This window comes from Dromaius novaehollandiae, chromosome 4 (genome assembly GCF_036370855.1).
Source record: "Dromaius novaehollandiae isolate bDroNov1 chromosome 4, bDroNov1.hap1, whole genome shotgun sequence".
NCBI classification, from domain to species: Eukaryota; Metazoa; Chordata; class Aves; order Casuariiformes; family Dromaiidae; genus Dromaius; species Dromaius novaehollandiae.
The window spans coordinates 44,272,684-44,293,089 of record NC_088101.1 but is presented as its reverse complement, the minus strand read 5'-3'; the positions used below and the strand labels follow the sequence as shown (position 1 = coordinate 44,293,089).

Below are 20,406 nucleotides of genomic sequence, written 5' to 3'. Positions count from 1 at the left end.
TTCTGTATTATTTTGTAGTTCTTTAAACAAGAGATAAGGAGAGATGGGACATCATAAAGTTGAAAGGCTTTTATTAGCATGCATATAGGAAAGTATTAATATATGTGTCAGAGAACCAAAGAAGAATATAGAAAGAGAACTTAGTGCACTCACAATTGCAAAAGAAGTATGAATGCATCTTAGAAGTTGAATTACATTTTTTAATGTCTAATTTTGTTTTCCAGAATGACAAATCCCCAGGGCGTTCCGCAAGTAGATCAAGTAACATTTCAAAGGTATGTGGAATCTATTAACACATTTCATTTATACAGAATTTAAAGTAAATTGAACTTACTAAATATAATACAGTACTTTATTCCTATGTGCATATTTTGATGGTTTTTTGTAAACATCAGATTTTAAGTTTTTGTTGTCTAACGTTATAGTTTCCATCTAAAATCCATCTTCAGGTAGAGAGATATGATTAATTAATACGTTAATATGTGAAATAGAAATAAGTAAACAAGAGTTACACCTTTTCCCCTGCTTTCCACAACTGATTAATAACCTTAAAATATGCTGTCATTGACACCTTGGTTTAAGGCAGAATTACTGCTCGATTTTTTTCTCCCCCTGCCCCATTCAGATGATAGCAGCTCTTTGTGTAAGCTCTGTTTACATGGCAGCATTTCTTACCTGAATTCCTTTTGCAGGGGTTTACAGTTCATCAAAGCCAGGCTTTTTTATTTTGAAATAATTTCTGCAGAAATCAGTAGATGTGCATTTTAGAAAGGATGCCTGCAAGTTGTAAGTTGTCTATGAGTTAGTAAACAAGGTTTTCAGACATGTGCCTAACTTAATCTATTTCTGATGTTGTATGTTATCGTATAGCTCATTCTTTTGGCTTGGTCTCACTGTGTGAAGCTACCTACCAGTGAAGATCTTTTTAAATGCTGAAAGATGCATCACTTGAAAGCCAAGGTTTCCACTTTTTGTGACTCAAAATGCAGTTTTGCAGAAAGGGAGGGTGTGTATGTGTGCATACCTCAAAAAAGAAACACTTGCCTTCTCGGATTAATATTGCACAGCACAAAGAAATAGTACCAAATCCTGCATCCCAAAATGATACTGGAAGTTTCCAGATGATGTAAGCAACATACCAAAGGCAAGAGTTCAGTTCTGTGCAGGGTTGGATGCTGCGCACAATAAACATTTCCATGGACATAAAAATCCAGTAAGCCTTGAAATATAAATTACGGTAATAAAAACACATCGCTTTGATTTTGTATCTTTTAGTGTTTGCGTTTGCCTGAATAGGCTTAAATTGAGAACTGCATTTTAACAGGTACTGTGTACTTGTGCATGTGAGGATTGGTTGTATGTGGAGCTTCTGGTCCAGAGCCAGAGAGGATGCTCTTTGGTATCAGTGGCCTTTGTATCACCCCGTTTGAGAAACGGAATATATCAGAGTCTCCAAGTATGGATTTGTATTCCATAATTCTCTTAAGTTGTTTATTCATTCAACTGCTGTGTCAGCGTTGGAGAGGATACCTGAGGTTTGAATATTATGCTTAGGCAATTTTATGTACTAGGTATGTTTCTGAATTATATGGTATTACAGATTAAATTGGATTGTTGAACATTAAATATGTCTGATCCAGACATAATGAAAAGGAATGCATTTATTTTAGTTTGTCATCTGTCAGCTACTGATTATTATATACCAGATACTAATCATTATATACCTCTTCAATTTATAGTTTTTAAAATCTGACATTTACTAGAGTGGAAAAAAATCAATGCTTAAATTTTGCAATTCACTTTTGATATTCAGTGACAGTGCAGAAATTTGATGTGTTGTGAAGACTTTGCTCATCTTGCATATATGTTTATGATATGAATTTCAGGAATAAACTGTTTAGCTAAATGAGAAGAGTTACAACATTTAGATATGATTTCAATACAAAATTATTTGCAAAGTCCACTGAAGTACATGAATGTAAAAGGAATGGCTGGCCAATGTATGTCTGTTTATGTACTATTATAAAATACAACTGGAATGTTTTCAAATTATTTTCGTATACCTATAAAATTATGTAGCCGTAACTGTGAAAGATACATTTTTTTGACATGAGGAATATCCATAGAGCAGGAGTAAAGCAAAATTGTACGCTTTCACTCTCTACTCGACTCAGCACTAATTGCATAATCTTTTTTATTTGCGGGTACGTGAGCAGTGAAAATTGTTGCGAGTGGTAAGGCTGTAGCTCCCGCCGCCCCTTCGCTCTGTGCAACGCTGCTGCCGTTAGGCGCCCTGCGCTTGGCGCTCGGTGCCAGCGCCGGTTTCTCCAGTGGGTCGGAGGGAGGGGGCATGTGTTCAAAGTGGTTTGCTCATCCACCTGCCTGTTCTTCTCCAGCTCATTATCGAAATCTGGAGAAACCCACTTGTTTGGTAACCAGCGAGTTAACTGCAGGTTTTTAAAAGTAGTCTCTCATCATTTTGTGCTCTAACTCTTCCGTACCTTGCCCGTTTCCTGGTAGCACCGACGCACGGTCAGCTACGGCTGCCTTCGCCGAATACCCGTCTGGGCCATTAGATCGCAGCTTCAGCCCAAAAGTCATTAAAACCGCCCTGGGATTATAAGAGCAGCTACTTCAGTGGGTTGATGGTCTTTCCAAGCAGAGACACTTAGCAAAATGTATCAGTGTCCGATTTCTGTGGCAGTTCTAGTAATAATCTAGATTTTTCCTGTGTAATCAATAAATCAATAGCCAGGTCTTCTTGCCTCCCACCCTGCTGGCACTGGGAATAATAGATCATATTTGGGATTGATCTGTGTTCCATATTATCACACAGTGGCAAAGCAGAGGCCTACTTACTTAATATGGCTTTCAAAACCTATCCTACCGTAATACATATAAATACAAATACAGAAATGTTGGAAATATGAGTTGCTCTTACGTTATTTTATTTTGTTTTTACATTTTATTTATTTTATTTATTTTTTAATCCTCCCCTTTGACTTTCCTCTTTCCCACCCATTTTCCATGTTGCTTGTAGTAGAGGCAGCTCTGTTGTTCTTTGTAGGAAGTAATCTTATGCACTGTTCCGGATTTCAGAATTAGATTTTTTTTTTAATCTACGTTTATTTAAAATCTAAATAAAGTAAAGACTTGACTTTGTCCATCAGCTATTTGCCACTGGTTAGCTCTCTGCACCGTATCTTTTCTCTGTAAATGTTTAATGTCTTCCTAAATATATGAATAATTTAAGGAGAATGCTAGTATGATAAGGATCTGGTGGATTCATTTCTTTCCACTGTGGTTAACCAGTGGAACAAATCTTGTGTTTGAAATACAGTTCATAGAGGTTATGCATATGTGTTTGTGAGGCTGCCTGGTTATGTTAAAATGCTTTCTGGAAGAAATGTTTCTAACATATTATAATTATCTTTCTGCATGTTAATTATGATTCAAGAGCTCCTCAGAGAAGGATGCTCTCTCTGCAGCAAGATTTGAAATTCTCTGATGGGAACTTTGGGCTTATTTTCCAGAGAAAAGAAATTCAGACTTGAAGCAAATTGCCTGATTTTTGTTTTGGCTCAATTGCTTCTCAAAAGCCTGGAGCAGGTGTTAGAACACTTTTTATTTACGAGTCTGCAGAGCATCTATCTAATAAAATTCAGTTGAGTTACATTAGGAAGAAGTGAGTTGATCCCTTTGAAATATTCAGTATGATAATATTCATTGGTCTAATTTAGAATATGAAGAAAACAATGAATTTCACTGTACGTTTTTCTCCATCTTATTCAGTTTCTTTCCTGTTTTCTTACGTGAGGTCAGGCTCCTCTCAGTAAGTTATAAATGAAAACCAAAAGGCACCAGCATGTCAAAGAAGTGGTTAGTAAAGTGTTAGATAAAATACTTATTGATGCCAAAATATTGATTGTTGATTTGAAGTACTCAATTTGAGATTTTGAAATATCCCTTAGATACTGTTTTAAAGTCCTTTTTACTGAAATGACTGATTATGCAGCTAGGCATATATTAGCTTTCTGATAAAGCATTATGTTCTGTTTTTGCAATTATGATGCAGAGTTCATACTATTTAATTGATGTACATTCTATTTTGTCCATTTGAATTAAAGTATAGAATTTTATTTAATCTCTTCCATTAAAATGGAATGTTCTTTCATATGGATTTTCATATTCTTTAATTTTCATCTTCTATCAGTGTGAGGTGAATATATGAAGAGTACTATATCACAGTTTAGGTGATTTACACAACTTGAAGCAGAATTCAGTGTTATGTACTATGCATTTTTAATGAGTAAGTATACTGCCGTATCTTCAGCAGTGACATCAATACAGAATACATAAAACCGAATTGTAATGAGCACCAAAGATAGGTTTCAGGGTGGTAAAAGCATAAAGGTATGTTTGGTAGCCTGATATAGGCTTGCTGCATCTCCCAGTTAACTGTTGCATGATTGAGTCCTAAAAAGTAAAGAAAATTGTTTGACCCCCTTACTTTCTGGTACAGGGAGCTGCACAACTACCAGTTGATCTGCATTTGTTATTCTTACTATGTTTTGCCAGTCTCACGCTAATCATATATTGCAGTTCTCTTCCAGATGGCTATGGTTTTTTTTTCAAGGAGCCATGTAGTTCCATCCTTTCAAAGCATAGCTCCTAGTTTGCTGTAATGGACTTTGTTTAAAAAAATCTAAATACAATACTATATCTCATCAGAACTGAGAGAAAACTTAGAGCTTTCAAAAAAGACAAGAACAAACAAGTTGTTAGTCTTGTAAAATGTAAAATGCCAGTCTTCAAAAGCACTGTTACAGTGAATAATATCGTGTATACAAAACTAGCATTAAAATTTGAGTGTAAATGTTATCTTAGTCATCTAAATGATGCCTGTTGCTCATAAACAGAATCATTAATATCAAAGGTGAAGACTAACCTGGCACTTAACTCTCATTATGATTCTATTACTGTAAAAAAAACAACAGTACAAAGTAAACAAGTTAGTAGAAAAATATTTTGTTCATCAAAATATAGAACAGAGGAAGGCAAAAGCTAGAACTAAACACAGTGGCATAAAAATTATTGCTGCTTTCTTTTCTCTTAGATGTAAATGCTTAGTTTCTTTGTCCAGATAATACTTTCTGGTTGCCCATACAATTTATTCTTAATTTACAATAATCTTAACAAAGTGCATGAAAGCAGGATTCATCTAAATTTCCCTGAAATTTGTACTTCTCAATAAAACTATATTACATATATCTTAGTTTCAGTGGACAACCAATACAGAATAATGCAGCTTCAATTTCTTGGGTACACTTGATCTGTTTTAAGCTAGAGTTCTAATAAAAGAGAATATGTACAAAGATATGATATAATCTTCTATGTAGATTCTGTTTTGTTAATTGCAATTCTTACCAATAGCTTGTGCTAACTATACCTATACATGTCACATCAGCACATGTCTAGACAAAATTGCATAAATATTTGAAAAATGTTAGGTACCACAAATTTTGTGTTTATACCAGTGTACCTTGTGCCAGTGTCTCATTTCCAAATCTGGAGATAAAGAGCTGATAGTGTGTACTTACCAATTTCAGTCCTATAGTGTGACATTCACTGTCCTGTAGGTGAAGCAGCTTTGTTTTCTTCCCACTAAACAAAGTATTCAAGTTATGACCTATGTCTAATGTTCATTTTTCAACAAGAATTATGACCATCTGTAACATAGCTACTCCATACATACTCCAGCAAATTTTTATATGACTTTTCTTTTTTTCATTGTCACACTCAATAGCGTATTTCAGGTCTTTGTCCTAAAAAGAACCCAGTTAAGCAGACTTTATTTCTGCACTGATACAGAATTACTTTTTGCTGCAATCTGAAGTTCTTTACATTTCATAAAAATAGGGCGTCTCCTAGTTTTCATGATGATGTTTTGTCAGGGTTTCGCTGTCTTTTGGCTTAGTCATTTCAATATTCTGTGTACAGCTCTTTTGCTCTGTGGCATTTAGACTTCTCTCTTTCTTAGGACTGGAATAAATAAATACTGAATATGCAGCAGAGTAGAATTTTTCAAATATAATAGTGATACCCTCACAGATGGGAGTTTATTCAGTCTACATACTTTATAGTCCACCAGACCAAAGAATGGTGCAAGTTTGTGCACTTGCATACCTAAGCACTTGTGGGAGAATAGCAGGAATGCCATATGATTGAAAGCTGTTTAGTATGTAAGAATATTTTGAAGCTTTAAGTCCTACAGATAGAAGGATATGTGGGAATATATGCCATTTTTGGAATAGAAAGTCTAAAGGATGTCCTCTGAATACTGATATTGACTACTGTTATAACTAAAATGCTACAAAATCTGGTAACAAAGAAGATGCATTTTTTGTGCTTCACCTTTCTTGAGGCTACATTTGCATCTGGCTCCTTCCAGACACTCAAGAACTGCTGGTTTCAGAACTCTGCACCTTTTGCATACAGATTAGCACATCTGTGTTTTCAGTTGCCTAAACTGATGACTCAAGGAATAGTGTATGTTTTGGGGGGAACTAGATAACATCTTTATTAACAAAGTGATAATGCCTAGAAGGATGCATCCTGAAAAGTATGGAGAGACTTGTAAATCAAAAATATTGCATTTTTGCAATAGAAAGACTTTTGCAACCTGTAATCCATGTCATAATTCAAAGCTTAGTTACCAATGCTTCTAGGCTTATAGGAAGAGTGGAATTTTCAGTAAAACCCACTAGGAAATAGAGCTCTTCCTTTAAAATAAGGGTTAACATAGCTCAGTAAGACCGAGGAGAGAAATTTAAAAGAAGCTCATTAAATCAACAAGTCAGAGTTGTAATTGCCTTTGTTATTTTCATTTTTTAAATAGCAGGATATTTTTGCCACTTACAATTTTGATTTTACTGTGCTGGAAAATCTCTGCTTTAGTGATTGAGATTTCAAACCATGTTATAACATGTTCATGCTCATTTTCAAAGGTGCTGAACGATGTTGTTCAGCAGAATTGTAAGTCTATTTCCTCTCCTTCCTTCTGTGTTAGTTTTCGACTTTTATTCCTTCCCTTCAGAGGGGGTGGGAGGAGGGGAAGGAGGGCAAGAGGGAAAGAAAATGTTTAGCAAGGAAATGCTCAAGAAAAAAAAGCCCTCACCATTACAGAAAATGTAACAGAAATCAAGTTATCGGTTCATTTAATGGTCAGTGGATAGCGATCAGTCAGACAATAACGACTTCTAGATCTGAGCTCCAAGCAGAAAGAAACACCTGCGTGCAGGCTGAGATGTGAACATGGGTCATTCTCACCATGTTTTTGATCTGTTGAGACCTGAAAAACTATCCAAATAAAAGTGTAATTAAGATTGATGTTTTCCATAAAACTTGCGTTTTTGACAAACCAGGATTTTTAGATGAAAATACTCAGACTGGATCTCCTGCTAAGCTTATTACCACTTGAAGATTAATTACGTGCCAACTGCTATGATCATCTTCTCTCCGTTCCTCAGTGTACCATTATTTTAATAGGTTATAGAGTTTCATCTATTTGACTGTATCAGCTGGTGGGATCTGGAGGATTCGGTGATACATCACTGCTATAAAGCATACTTACTACAGGAACAAAAGCATTAGTCACGCTGCCTTTCTGCCCTACCTTCTCTCGGTTTTATGTGACTTTCTACTTTTAACAGCGTTCTAGGCTGAGCAGCTTTTGGAAATGCCGGTGGCCTTCCCTATTCAGGACGGAGGCAGTAGAGGATTCATTAGCCTTTCCATTGGTATCTGTGAGACCATTTTATGTCAGCTGTGCATTACATCTGGTTTGCTACTTTAAAGCTTAACTCCATTCAGATATGAATGGTTCGTATGTGTGAAACATGTTTTTAATGAGCATTTCTCTTAGGTAGAAGTAAAGTCCTCCTTTCCTCTTAAAAGGAACACAGATTGACTCATATTCCTGGACTAGCTTGAACATGCAGTGTTAAGCAGTAGTCAGTCAGAGATGACTCACATTTTTTCTTGTTACCTGGAAAATCCTGTCAGACTGTCAACATCAAATTAAAGTGAGGATTAAATGTTGATAGGAAATTATTTTCTTTGTGAGTTTTGCTTCATTCAGTCCCCCATTCCTGTCTTTGGGGCAGTCTTTTAACAGCGACACATGTGTGTGGTATCATTATCCCCTTGTGCCAGATAATTGATTATCTCACTTGTCCTGAAAACTCTGTATTTAGGAGTATTCTGTTTGAAAAGCATACTCTCAGCTCCTGTTGAACATATTGAAAATAATTATGAATAGAATACCCTGACATGTCTGTTAATTGAATTGCGTATCCTTGACAAGAGAGTTCATTTAAACTGGCCAAGACAGCAGAAGGTGGTGACTAGGGAATCCGTGCTAACAACGCTTTTGAAATGCCAGACCTAATCAACTGGAGTTGGCATTATCCCTCCAGCATCTTCCTTGTGTTGATGTCACGGCAAAATGAGCTGCCTTGCTTATAAATGGATTGTCAGACAACTTTATTTTGAATTACCATGTTTAATTATGCTACTGATATAATTTGCTATGATAAAATTAGTGCAGCTCTTGTTTAGTATTCTGATTTCAGTGAGTTGTACACTATAGCTCTTTGAAATAGATACCCATTCAAGGAATGCTATTTTTAAAATAATTCATTATTCAGCCTGCCAAGTGGAATTGGAGTCCACAGAGTCAATCTGATCCCCCTATTCAATAAATACAGGACCTCAAAATATTCAGTGTGTTAAGCAGGATATTATAGCAATAAGATTTGTGTGCTTGAGACTGTTTCTGACATCTGTTGTATATACAGTCCCATAAGAGCTTGTTATCTGGATTGATATGCTATGAGCAGAATATATTCAAATCATCATGTTTTCAGTTTGTCAGAGATGCCTGTAAAATAAATTTGATGCAAATTATAGGATTTTTTATTTTGTTTCTAAAGCTAGCAATAAAGATGATTAAAAATGATGGGAAACTCGTATTAGGAGCAGAGATAATGGACTTGCTCAATGGTGTGTTTTGTGGTGACTCCAAGCTAGCGCCAGTTGCGCTGACCCGGGCCGCGTGCGGCGCTGTGCCTGGGTTAACCAGCCCGCTCTCCTGGTCAGATAAAGCACAATACTGTACTGAGACACCGATATATGGTCTAGGGTCCAGCTCTATACCTCAGTATGCCTCTATGCTGTGCTCTGTAAACATATCAATTCACTAAATGCTGCTTTAGATACCTTCATTGTGATGCTGGATTTACCAGCGTATACATTTCTTCCACGAGTTTGGGATGTTTAGCTTAGGAGAAGGTTAAGAGGGACCATTGCAGAAGGAGATGAGGTAAGCTCAGAGACGGCGTTGGCAGCAGAACAAACAGACCTGGTTTATCCCACCAGAACATAGTTAGAGTGAAAGTGTGAAGGGATTCAGGAATAAAGTTCTGGAATAGTCTTCCAGTTAAAATAGAATTTACAGCTTTGTAGGCTTTCTTGACTAACTTTATGAATGATTATATTGGTATGACACGTGATAGCAGGGGCAGACTTGCTATTAACTGGTCCTTCCGCTCCTATTTCAGCTGCGGAGATAACGCTGCAGTTACCTGCAGAGTAAGGAATATGCGTAAGCAGCTTGGTGGAGATGGCCCTTGAGTGCCTAGGCAGAATGTGGTTTGCAGGCCTACAGTGTGAATCAACCAGAGTCAGGCACAATAAGTCTCCTTTTTTCCATAAGTAAACATTAGAAAATGAGTGTCAGAAACACTAACTTCCTCAGTTTTAGAAACCACTCCATCTGTCCATTTTACCAGTAAAAGTTATTTTAAAGTAGTTAAAAACAAAATTTGTATGTAAAAGTTGTAGAAACTTTTTGAGTGAAACACCATCGGAGATGAGAATCTGAATGATCTCGGGTGCAGCTTGCGTTGCTGGGAGCTTCTTGCTTTGTTTTTGAGGATTTAACTGGGGCACAGGCTTTGTGCCTGCCCAGATGTCACGTTTGCGCCAATATGGATTAAACAAACAGGAAAAAAAATTTTTTTTAAGGGATTGATGGGAATGGTTTCAAAAGAAAATAAACCTTCCCTTGAGGTACCTGCAGCTCAGTGTATTATTAACATCATTAACGCGGCTGCAGGAGAACGAGGAAGTGAATTTGACTGAAAAGGGCTGAAACAGTCCAGGCTTCTTTACAGCTAAGAGTAAAATGTAAGATTTAAGCAATCAAATTTGTAACGTAATTTTTATCTGAAAATAATTAGGTTTCACTCTGTCTCCACCCCCAAATAGTAAACGTAAAAGCTTTTCAGACAATTTATTTTAATCTTGGCTTGATTCCAGCCCTCTTAAGCCTTGTCTAGCTCACTTCCTGCTTCTACAGCCCTCGAAGGTGGAGGTTTCTTGAGCTTGCGCAGACCTGCTGCGCAGTTACCGTGCCGCTGCAGCCTCTCTCCTTCCTTCAAAGGCTAGTGCTGTGGCAAGGGGATATAAACCTTGCCTTTAGGCCACGGAGACACCTGACCACCACTTAAGATCAAGCCTAGCCCATGGCGTGCCCAGCCTCTGAGAGAAGCAGTGGTGCAGTCCTGCAGCTGCACGGGAGGGGAAAAAAAGGAACTAGCCACGAGGGATGAATTCAGTGGCCTGCACTCAGCTCTGGGGCTGCATTTCTTCAGCAGTCCTCCGTCTGCTGCGGGCTCTGGAGGGATCTTTTCTCCAGTATCAGCAGTGTGCAGCCCAGCAACGTGGGCCTGGTGCTGATGCCTGCATCTCTTCCCTAATAGTGACAATGAAGTGGCTGTGCAAACTGCTTAAGGTATGCCTACTCGCTTAGTGCTGATCACAGAGGCTGAGAGGGAAAAAGATCGTATGCCCAAACTTACATATCCCATCTGTTTCTAATTCACGCTCCCTTACATAACATGTAATTGAAATGATGCCTTTTGTAGGGAAAAAAAATTAAATACAAACAATTTTTCTAAATACAAACAACTTTTTTTCCACATTAGGTTGCAGACGCTCTAATGTTCATCCTCTGCCTCATGGACCCAGCCAGCCACTGAAAAGCCATTTGAACATAAGGATTGTACACAAATGTTTTTTCAGTTTAATTTCTTGTGGTAGCTGAATTTTCATACCACCAAGTTTCATTTACTGAGACTAGTAGTAAAGGTTTAGTAAAAACTTTGGTGGTGTGACAGTAGCAAATTGAGAGGGAGAAAGTGGTGCTTGAGTTCCTGAAGTCAGAAGATTTTGATGCAAAAGCGCTGTTTCTAAATCTCCGCTGATCTCCCATTAAAAACAAGAATACGCATAGTATTGACTCATGGTTCCAAAGGATCTAGGCATGAAATATAGTAGATATTAGGAACCTCAAATTAAAATGAAGTGTCAGGAGATTGTTGCTGCATTTGCCTATTTTTGCTTGTGCTGTTAATTCTTAATTTTCATACTGACACCACAAAAACATGGCTGTGAAAGGTGAGCTAGGAATAATTTTAATTATGATTCTACATACAAGTTGATTCGATTTATTAGTACAAAAGGTTGGGATGACAGCCTTTGTATTATTTGTACTTCGTAATTTTTTACCGTTGCCTTGTATTCATTCTTCCCCTGCATATGGTCTGTGTGTTGTGAAACTCTGAGGCTTATAATATTTTGTCTCCATTTGGTAGCGGTGCTCACAATGAGGGAGAGTTGCATACTAAGACACAATGCCCATATCAGCTAAAGGAACATTATAGTCTTAAGAATGATATTTATTGAGCCCTCTCCCCACAATACGATACATAGCTTCAGGGTGATCCTGAAGAATCACTGGGCCTTAGGTTTAAATTTGGATTTCATAGAGCTATGCTGCCAATAGATTGCGAGGCAGATTGAAATGGTTTGTTGCTAACACCATCAAAATATGTTTTTAGTGGAAGTATTGAGCAACTGAGTTTGCAATTTACAACAACCACCTTATGAGCAAAATGTCATATACTAAACGTGTTTTATATCTCTCCTGCTGTTTGGGAATGCGATCAGCTCTGTAGAGTTGCAGGCTGCACTTCGGTCTTCTCAGGCTCATCAATTTCACATTCTTTTAACTCTTCCAGACGATCTGATTGCCTTGAAACCCTTTTAAAACATACTTTAATTTTCCCAATGTTCTGTCAGCCCACTCCATGTAGCTTTGCTTTGTGCTCATCATCGCTCAGCGTAATGTGAATGCACTTCACTTCATTGTGAAAAGAATCATCATAGTTTGTTTTACATGATATAAAAAGTCCTTTTCCATCAGACACTTGCAGTAGATAACAACCAAATGAAATCTCAACTGCCGAAAGCTGCTTCCTCAAACAATGACAAAAAGTAGTCGTGAGCAAATGAAAGCTGAAAACCTTCAGTCATATTTAGTTCCACAAATAGGTTTTGCTTTTGGTCAGGCTTCCTGTATTTTGCAAACTTGCATGTGTTCAACAGTACGCTATGAACAGCAGCAGCAGTAGTTGTTTTAATTTTGTAATCATGTGGCAAAGCAGTAAAATATCTGCAATGTATTTCATGGACAAAGATTCCAAACTCTCTAACTTATTTCAACAGGCAAGCAGTCCTACAACAGGAACAGCTCCCAGGAGTCAGTCACGATTGTCGGTCTGCCCTTCCACTCAGGACATTTGTAGGTATGTGCTGAGAAGAATGTACTTTAATCTGATATTCATTAGTTGTTATCCTTTAAAAATAATATGTAGCTCTTGCTTCTGCTTAGCACTATTCATTATTTACCCAGATTTTAGTTTTATTTTGATCTCTATTTTGGTTCTGGTTTTGCTTTTCAGTCTTGTTTTTCTATTAAATTTCATGTTCTCATTTTCATCCTTTTTTTTGTGATCTCTCTCTCTCTCTCTCTTTCCACCCACCCTTACCATTTCCATCCCTTTCTTTTGCTTACTGCTTTGTCTAGATCTACTACATTGCATGATTTGTCAGAAGATGAGCTTGAACATACAACCCCTGTCATGGTGCTGACACCTTCTAGTAGGGAGTCTGGTAAGAAACAAGTAAAACGAAGGTTTAGGCGGAGAAAAGAGACTGGAGACAATGGTGAGCATACAGAAAAGCAAGGAAAGGGGAAGGACTGTAAATTACATCCTGAGGCTGCGAGATCCAGCTGGATTGCACCTGATTCTTCATCATCATCGGATGAGAGTCAGTGGGCTCAGGTTAGGAGGAGAGCAAGAGAAAAGGTCAAAATGCCCAGGAGAGGGAGAAGGAATAGATCATGCAGTACCCAAGATGGGTCCTCAAACAATAATGCTGTTGAACTTGTCACCCTGGGGACAATGGGGAAAAAGAAGCAAGAGGTATCTGATCCTGAGAATCCTACTTTAAATCACCGCAGAAGAAGGGTTCCAAGGTTTAAGGAATCTCAGTCTTCAGCATCATCTCAGGAAGCGAGGATTGCCTCAAGAAAATGTGGAAAAAGCAAAGGGAAAAGCTACTACAGAGATCGGCAGTCTGCATCTTACCTTAGACACAGTAAAGATATGAAGGACTGCTTTGCAGAGGGAGGCTCTGGCAGCGACGCTCTGGCAGTCCCAGATAACGGAGCACCTGCTGGGGCAGGGCCCAGTGTGGCTGATGCTGTTCACAAGTCTCCAGTGTTGTGTGATGACTGGTCTGATGATTTAGAAGTATGCAGGTTAGTCTAATGAGAAAGATTTAATGTTCTTAATAGGGATTTCTTACCGCCATGGGCTAAGTGCCCTTCTCTTGACTGCTTTCTGTCACTGTTTCTCGGTAATAAACTACTAGACAGGCCACAGGAAATAACCCAAAATGTTTTCTACAGAAAGGTATACCATACAGAATGGTATATCTCCATCTGTTGTTTAAAAACAGTAGTCCTGGAAGGGAACCAGATGTTTTTTCTTGCTAGATTTTTCTTCATGAAGACAGACACAGTATGCACTCTGGCAAAGTATTACTGTGTTTTAAATCTCCAACTAGAGCCAGAGAATGAGGCAGGAGGCCAGCTTGCTAATGGGATATGGAGTTTTTCACTCTTATGTGATCAGTTCAAATCCAGCTTTGGTCTCTCTTTGTCATTTACTAGTGGTTTACATGAAATGAATTTATGGTCTTGATTCGGTGTCTTCTAGAGTTGCCATTACTACAGCAATCTGATGGATGGTCCCTGCAAAACACTCTTTCCAGTCAGGCATAAATCATGCAGAATATTGCGCTACTGTATTACGTGAATGCGTAGAGGCTGTTGCTCTCGTACCCATCACAAGGATTGTAAAGATACAAAAGAAAGTTTTGGCAGAATATGTATTAAAGAAGTTTTGAGAAGGAAAAAGTGACTCTCTAGCCTAGAAGAGAACTGGCCTCTGGCAGTCTAAGGTCTTTGTGTTGAAGGTGTCAAAAGGTGAGCATTTTCCCCTGAAAACAAGGGCAACGTTGGCACTTCTGAGCTAATGTGTGAACTTGGTGTAGAAAACTGAGTGGGCTTGAGTCACTTGATTTAGTATTGTCTTGAGAATGTACCATCCAGTAAGTTTAACAGAACTGAAACAAGTATTTCTTTATTTAAAAGCTGGTTTGCCAGAATTGACTTTCATCTACCAAGTGTAAATGAGGATCAGGCTTAGTTTCTTGATACAGTGACGGAAAACTTCTCACTTTTTGCTGGGAAGAAATTTGCATGGAAATATAAACAGAGGCAGAATGAGGAAGTTCACTGTACCACAGCACACAGTTTCACAGTATACTTCAATCTAGTAACACATTGCAAAGATCCTAACTTTAAAAACAAAAATGTAATGTGCAGGTATTGTGCTTTTTCACAGCAGGAGATGTAAGACTTTACTAATACTAATGCTATACACTCCTTATTACATTTATCAGACAAGAATGGCCATTTCAGTTATCTGACCCCTGCCTATCATTACAATTTAAGATTCTTCAGAGGTCCACCTATGTTTGTACATCAACTTGCACAATAAGGCCATGTCTCAGGCTTGGGACCCCTTTGTCTTACAGAAATGCAAAGAAACAGCAGTAGTGGTAATTATGTTTTATATTTTTGTAGCACTTGAAGTATGTCTGCATGGTACTATGCAGAGATAACTGAGCCTGATCTTCAGAGCTGTCTTAAACTTCAGAGCCACCAAGCCTACGTATACACATTGAATATTCAATGTAGTAGGCACAGTGCATATAATAGGGCCATTTAATTATTATTAACTGAATATAAGCCACTAAAAAACTGAAGTAAGTTGTTTCAGTATAGGGCTTAGCTGTACCAGGCTAAAAAAGAGAAATTTAAGTCAAAGTTTTGTAACTGTCTCATGTAGATTAATCCTAACTGCTGCCTAAGTCCCCAAACTTAGTGGAAAGTAGACTCCAGTCTTTTCACTGTCTTCTCAACCCATTCAGTTTTACTGTGATTGTTCAGGCATTGTTTGCAAGACTTGGGGCTTGACTGAGGGTAAAATTTATGGATCTACGTGCAGACTTTTCAGCTAGGCTCCTGTTTAGTAGAGGAAGACTGGCAGCTTTGACAGGGATGTGTCCCTAGGTTTACTCTCAGTGGAGATGCTCTATGGATGACTAGAGTTAAACTCAGATCATTTGGCCTGTTGTGCAAAATTTTTGAGAGTCATAATTGCACTTTTCTTCCTTTGCAGGGGTAATGCTGTATTTCTTCTTGTCATTGCTAGGTGTATCACAGCTGATGATAATACATTTAGGAAAACCGTTACAAAATCAAAAGCAAACCTATTGCAATCTGTCTGTGTCTCTTTTAATAAGTAGCTCAGATGGTGGCAAACCACTTAGGGTTACATAGTGTTTTCTAACGTCCTATTTTTCATAGCTGAGGAGTTATCTTTCTTCATCCATTTGCAGACAGTTGAATAAAAAGGAAGAGATGTATTAGTTGTTACTACCAATTCAGTATAGCCTGTAGTTTCTGTTGGTCAGTGTAGGTCTATGCATTTAACTGACATGTGATCTGTAGCACTTTTTTCTTCAGATTCAAAATCTTGCTCCTCCTGAAAGAAAAAATGAATTTAATTTCAACAGAGGTATGCACACATACAGCAACCATTTTTCTTCATGAAAAATCTGACTTTTTTCTGTGATATGTTTGTTCCAGCACTGGAATGAACATAGCAGGTTGTGATGTGGAAACTTTGTTTTCTTCAAGAGGTGTGTCTTCAAACTTTTCATCATAGGTAGCGGTTTCTCCTAGTTGATGTAACAAAACTGGCTGAGATGAATAGCTCTCACCTAGATGGGACTGTGTGGAGACAGCAGAGGAACAGGGATCTAGAACCTCTGCTGGTGCCAGTTCTTTCATCTTTGTGTGTTTGGGTAGGCAGTTTTTGTGCTTTACTTCCTCATGAAATACTGGTAGTGGAACACATGTATATATACACATAAGACTATAAGCTGTGTCTTCTACATGCACTTAGCTGCATGTGTGGGAATATGAGAGGACACATCCTGTTCTAATACAAGCACGTTATGCTCAGTATATACTTCATCTATTCTGACACAGGCCTCTTGGATCACTTCAAGTGAGACATTTCCTCTCTTTTGTCATTCTAAAATGATGAAACAATGGTATGATATCCATCATGGTCTACTGTCTTTACAGCCTCTCCCTTGAACCACTTCCCTTTCTCTGGAGTCTATCAGAAGGCAAGGTTTCTGCTTCTGTGATTATGGACAACTACCTAAGTTCTGATAATGCCAAGTTGTTATGGCACCTAAACTTTTTTGAGATTCACAGAGTAGGCTTTGTAAATCATATAGTTGGATTCCCCCTTTCCCTAAGCTGCCCTATATCTGAGATTTTCCTCATATATACTTCATTCTGCAGCCTGCCTTGTCACTAGGTCCTTGAAGAACAACCTCAGAATTACCTTTCTCTGGTCTGAACCATGGTAGTCTCCATAAAGGGAAAAGTTATGTGTGGGACCCCATAAAGTGGATGGATTGTGAGAATTTAGTTCCATGGTTTTTTGCATAAGGAAAAAAAAAGTGTTAGTTGGTAATAACTAGTATATCGTAAGTGCCTCGTGCATTGACTCTGAATTAATGCTATTTTTTATTATTTATTATAGGACAATTGAAATATATTTTCTCTTTGACTCGTTATGTTTTTTGTCTTAAATATTTTTGTAGCACTGATCCAGTCATTTCAATGATAACACTGAACTGTAATTAGTTGAAGTGGAATTCATTACAGTGAAAGAAACCACTTGCATTTAAATAAGACAGAGTTTCTCACTGTGATAAAATGCATATCAGAAGTAGAGTTTTGTTTTTTCTGAACTCTGTGAATGGATCTATATTTAGTCAGGTAAATGAAGGCACTCAACTGAGGAGTAAATAGAGGAGAATGGGGAGAGTTTGAAATATGAATTTGAAACTTGCATACTGAAACTGCAAAGCTGCATCCAGTAAATAAACTGCAGTGCAAAATGTGTAGACCTGAAACACCATGCAGCGCCCTCCAAAACCACTGAGAACTACGGGGTGCTGAACTGCCAGCTTGCATAGTGTCAGGCTGGAGATGGTTTTTAACCTGCTCCTCCCTGGGATGTGAGTGCCTTACTTGGGGTCTCAAGATGATACATCCCTTCATGAGGTGCCAGAAGTCTGCATGAGATGTCCTGCATGTTGGCTTCTCACCCCTTCCTTTTAAAGAACTGTGATTGCAGCTTGCTTTCCTGTTTAAAGCCTTCTTTTTAGAAAGCAACTTGTTTGATAGTCTGTCTCTCCTCCTGTAGATGATGGTCTAGTGGTTCATCACTCTTTGAAGCAGTATGAAATCCTGGTTAATTCTCCTCTGTGCCTGCCAGTTCAAAGCCCCATCTGTCACCCCTTTAGCCATCTGGTTATGCATTCTTTTGGAAACTGTCCATGATTTGGAAGGATATAAGGAAATCCAGAAGAAGGAAGACATGACTTTGTTGCGATTAGGGTCACTTGCTGGAGCGAAGTGACTCCTGGGTTGTGGTGTTCTCTCTCAAAACCTGGTATTATTTTATCTGACATTTGCTTAATGCGAATAGGTGAAATGGCACCACTTTCTGCTAGAAAGTTAGGCTGAGAGAAGGTGCTTGGTTTTAAGGGTCCCATTATTAAACACTTAAAGCTTCCTTATATTCTATAGGGAGTCTAATTATTTAAAGCTGTGACTTTCACTAGAAGGGTGGGAGGGAATCTAAATTCATTTTTTAAGTTGCAGCTCTTAGTTCCTTAATCTTGTTTTTGGTGCAGTAAGTCTTGTCAGACACCTATTTTGAGTAGCACTGGCAGTACATCTGGCGCAGGAGTTACTCATAACTCTTTACATGGTTAGACATCCTATTTATCACCTATAATGGAAGATTAATAGAAGGACAAGAAATGTGGAAGAAATAAATGATTTAGTGTGGTTTTTCTAATGTAGTTTGTTCTTGGGTCTCTCATAAAATCTGATCACGTTTACAGAAATCAAGAAAGAGCTTTACCCAGACTATTACGAAATTATACTGGTGTGGTGCAACATTTTGAAAATGTGTTTTTCTCTAGTCAGATAAAGGCAGCTGACTGTATAGCATAATGGAAGGGCAGGAGTGACAGGGAAGAGGTATACAAATTGATTACATTCAGTATGCAGAATTAATGTGCTTCATTCACACTGTATTTAAATGGAGAGGAAGACCAATTTGTCATTTAGATTATTTTATGATTTAACAGTAGAAAAAATGGAAAACAAGATCAAAAAAACAAGCCTGCAAAATGGAAGCAAGAGAAACATAGCATGCTGTAGCCTGTTGCTGGCTGAACATACTTAGAAAATTTATGTTTTTTTTCCAGTGAATTATGCAGTAGCAAAGTTTGATTTTTTTTTTTTAATTAATGAGTTTTTTATTTGCTGTGAGTTTTTTCATAAACTGTTTGCTCTAACTTTAGGTTCTATCTATCTGTGGTTCTTTACCAACCCACTATTGAAATTGGCAGAAAGGCAGAACATCCTTTTTTGGACTAGAGAACAGTTTTCTGTAGATTATCAGACAGTAACCAAAACACTTTGTGGATCCTCTTACAAACTTGTGGAATTGTTTCCTTTGGTTCACTTAAAATAACGTAGGGGCTCACTGTAATTTATGCTGGCTGCTACTCATCTTCACAACCAAAACCAGAGCAAGGCGCTCATTTGACGCAAGATTCTTCAGCCGTGCCCTGACTAAGCTCCCTTTAGTAACAGTGGGACGTAGCAATGGGATGTACCCACTAAATGTTCACAAACCAGGTAAGAATTTATCTTTGAATAATCTCTGTGAGTCCAGATTTGCTTTCCAATAACGGGCAAGATTTTGCCTGCTATTCAGTACTTTCTTATTAAAAATAGTAATTTTTGGAATAGGTATTATCTTCCTTGATTGTATTTATACAGGGAAGACATTTTCCGCTTTTATTAGTCAGATCTGTTAAGAGTTTGAAAGCATTTCTATTCTACTGGTGTACTTCCATCCCCAAGAAAATGAGAGTACAGGTATTGGGCATCAGCCTTAGTTTACTGTTGTGCCCCAGGTCACAGTGTGTAGAAAGTGTCAGTAAACACGCGACAATCACAAAACAGTAGCCCCTTCAAATTTAGTCAGTGAAGGGGTCTCCATAGGTGCTCTAGTTCAGATAACGAGCCTACTTTGAAGCAAATCTCGTGCACACCTTTACTTTTACCACTTTCTGGTCCTCACTGAGGATTGGTCTCAGGGTGCTCAAACTATACTCCCTTTGAGTGAAACTAGACTGAAAGATGTACTCAGAATCCAACTTCAAATCATCATGAAGTCCACAGAACCACTTTAAAGAGTAGACTTTGGTCTAGTCCAAAGCAACTCCAAGCAAAATGCATATGATGTGTATATCAGATTTTTAGCTGTTTTTCTCAGCAGATTTGCTGCACTTGCACTGCACTACTTGTTAACGTAGATACAGCTGTATAGCACCCAGAAATGTTAGAGAACAATATAGTTTTTGCACAGACAGTGTCATTTATAGCTCTTAAACATCATCGTACATCGTCACTGGCAGTATGTCCATGCCCCCATATCATCCAACACTCTTCCTCTTCTATTCTTGAAAGCCTCAGAGGCATTCCTCTGGGTTGTACAGATGTTAATGAAGACAAAATTTGGCCTGGTGCATTTGTAAGAAAGTCTGTAAGAACTATCTCCACTATCTTGCTGTAATTAAGCCCTTTGTCTATAAGTAATGGCCAAAAATCCTGGAGAATTGTATTAGGTACTTTTATGTCTTTGTAGGTGCCAAATTTACACCACTTCTCTAATACAAAATCCACGGAAGGGGTTC

The 20,406-nt window shown here is 38.0% G+C and overlaps 1 protein-coding gene across 9 annotated transcripts in view; it reads left to right on the top strand.

Moving 5' to 3' along the window:
* MARCHF1 (membrane associated ring-CH-type finger 1) overlaps positions 1-20,406 on the top strand; it is a 247,853-nt gene that overhangs the window by 195,135 nt on the left and 32,312 nt on the right. For all 9 annotated transcript variants that reach the window (XM_064510927.1, XM_064510923.1, XM_064510922.1 and 6 more), the window contains 3 exons: positions 225-275; positions 12,631-12,710; positions 12,992-13,729. In XM_064510927.1, the coding sequence (XP_064366997.1) occupies positions 13,047-13,729 (683 nt within the window). In that variant the 5' untranslated portion in view covers positions 225-275; positions 12,631-12,710; positions 12,992-13,046. The remainder of the gene's footprint in view (positions 1-224; positions 276-12,630; positions 12,711-12,991; positions 13,730-20,406) is intronic.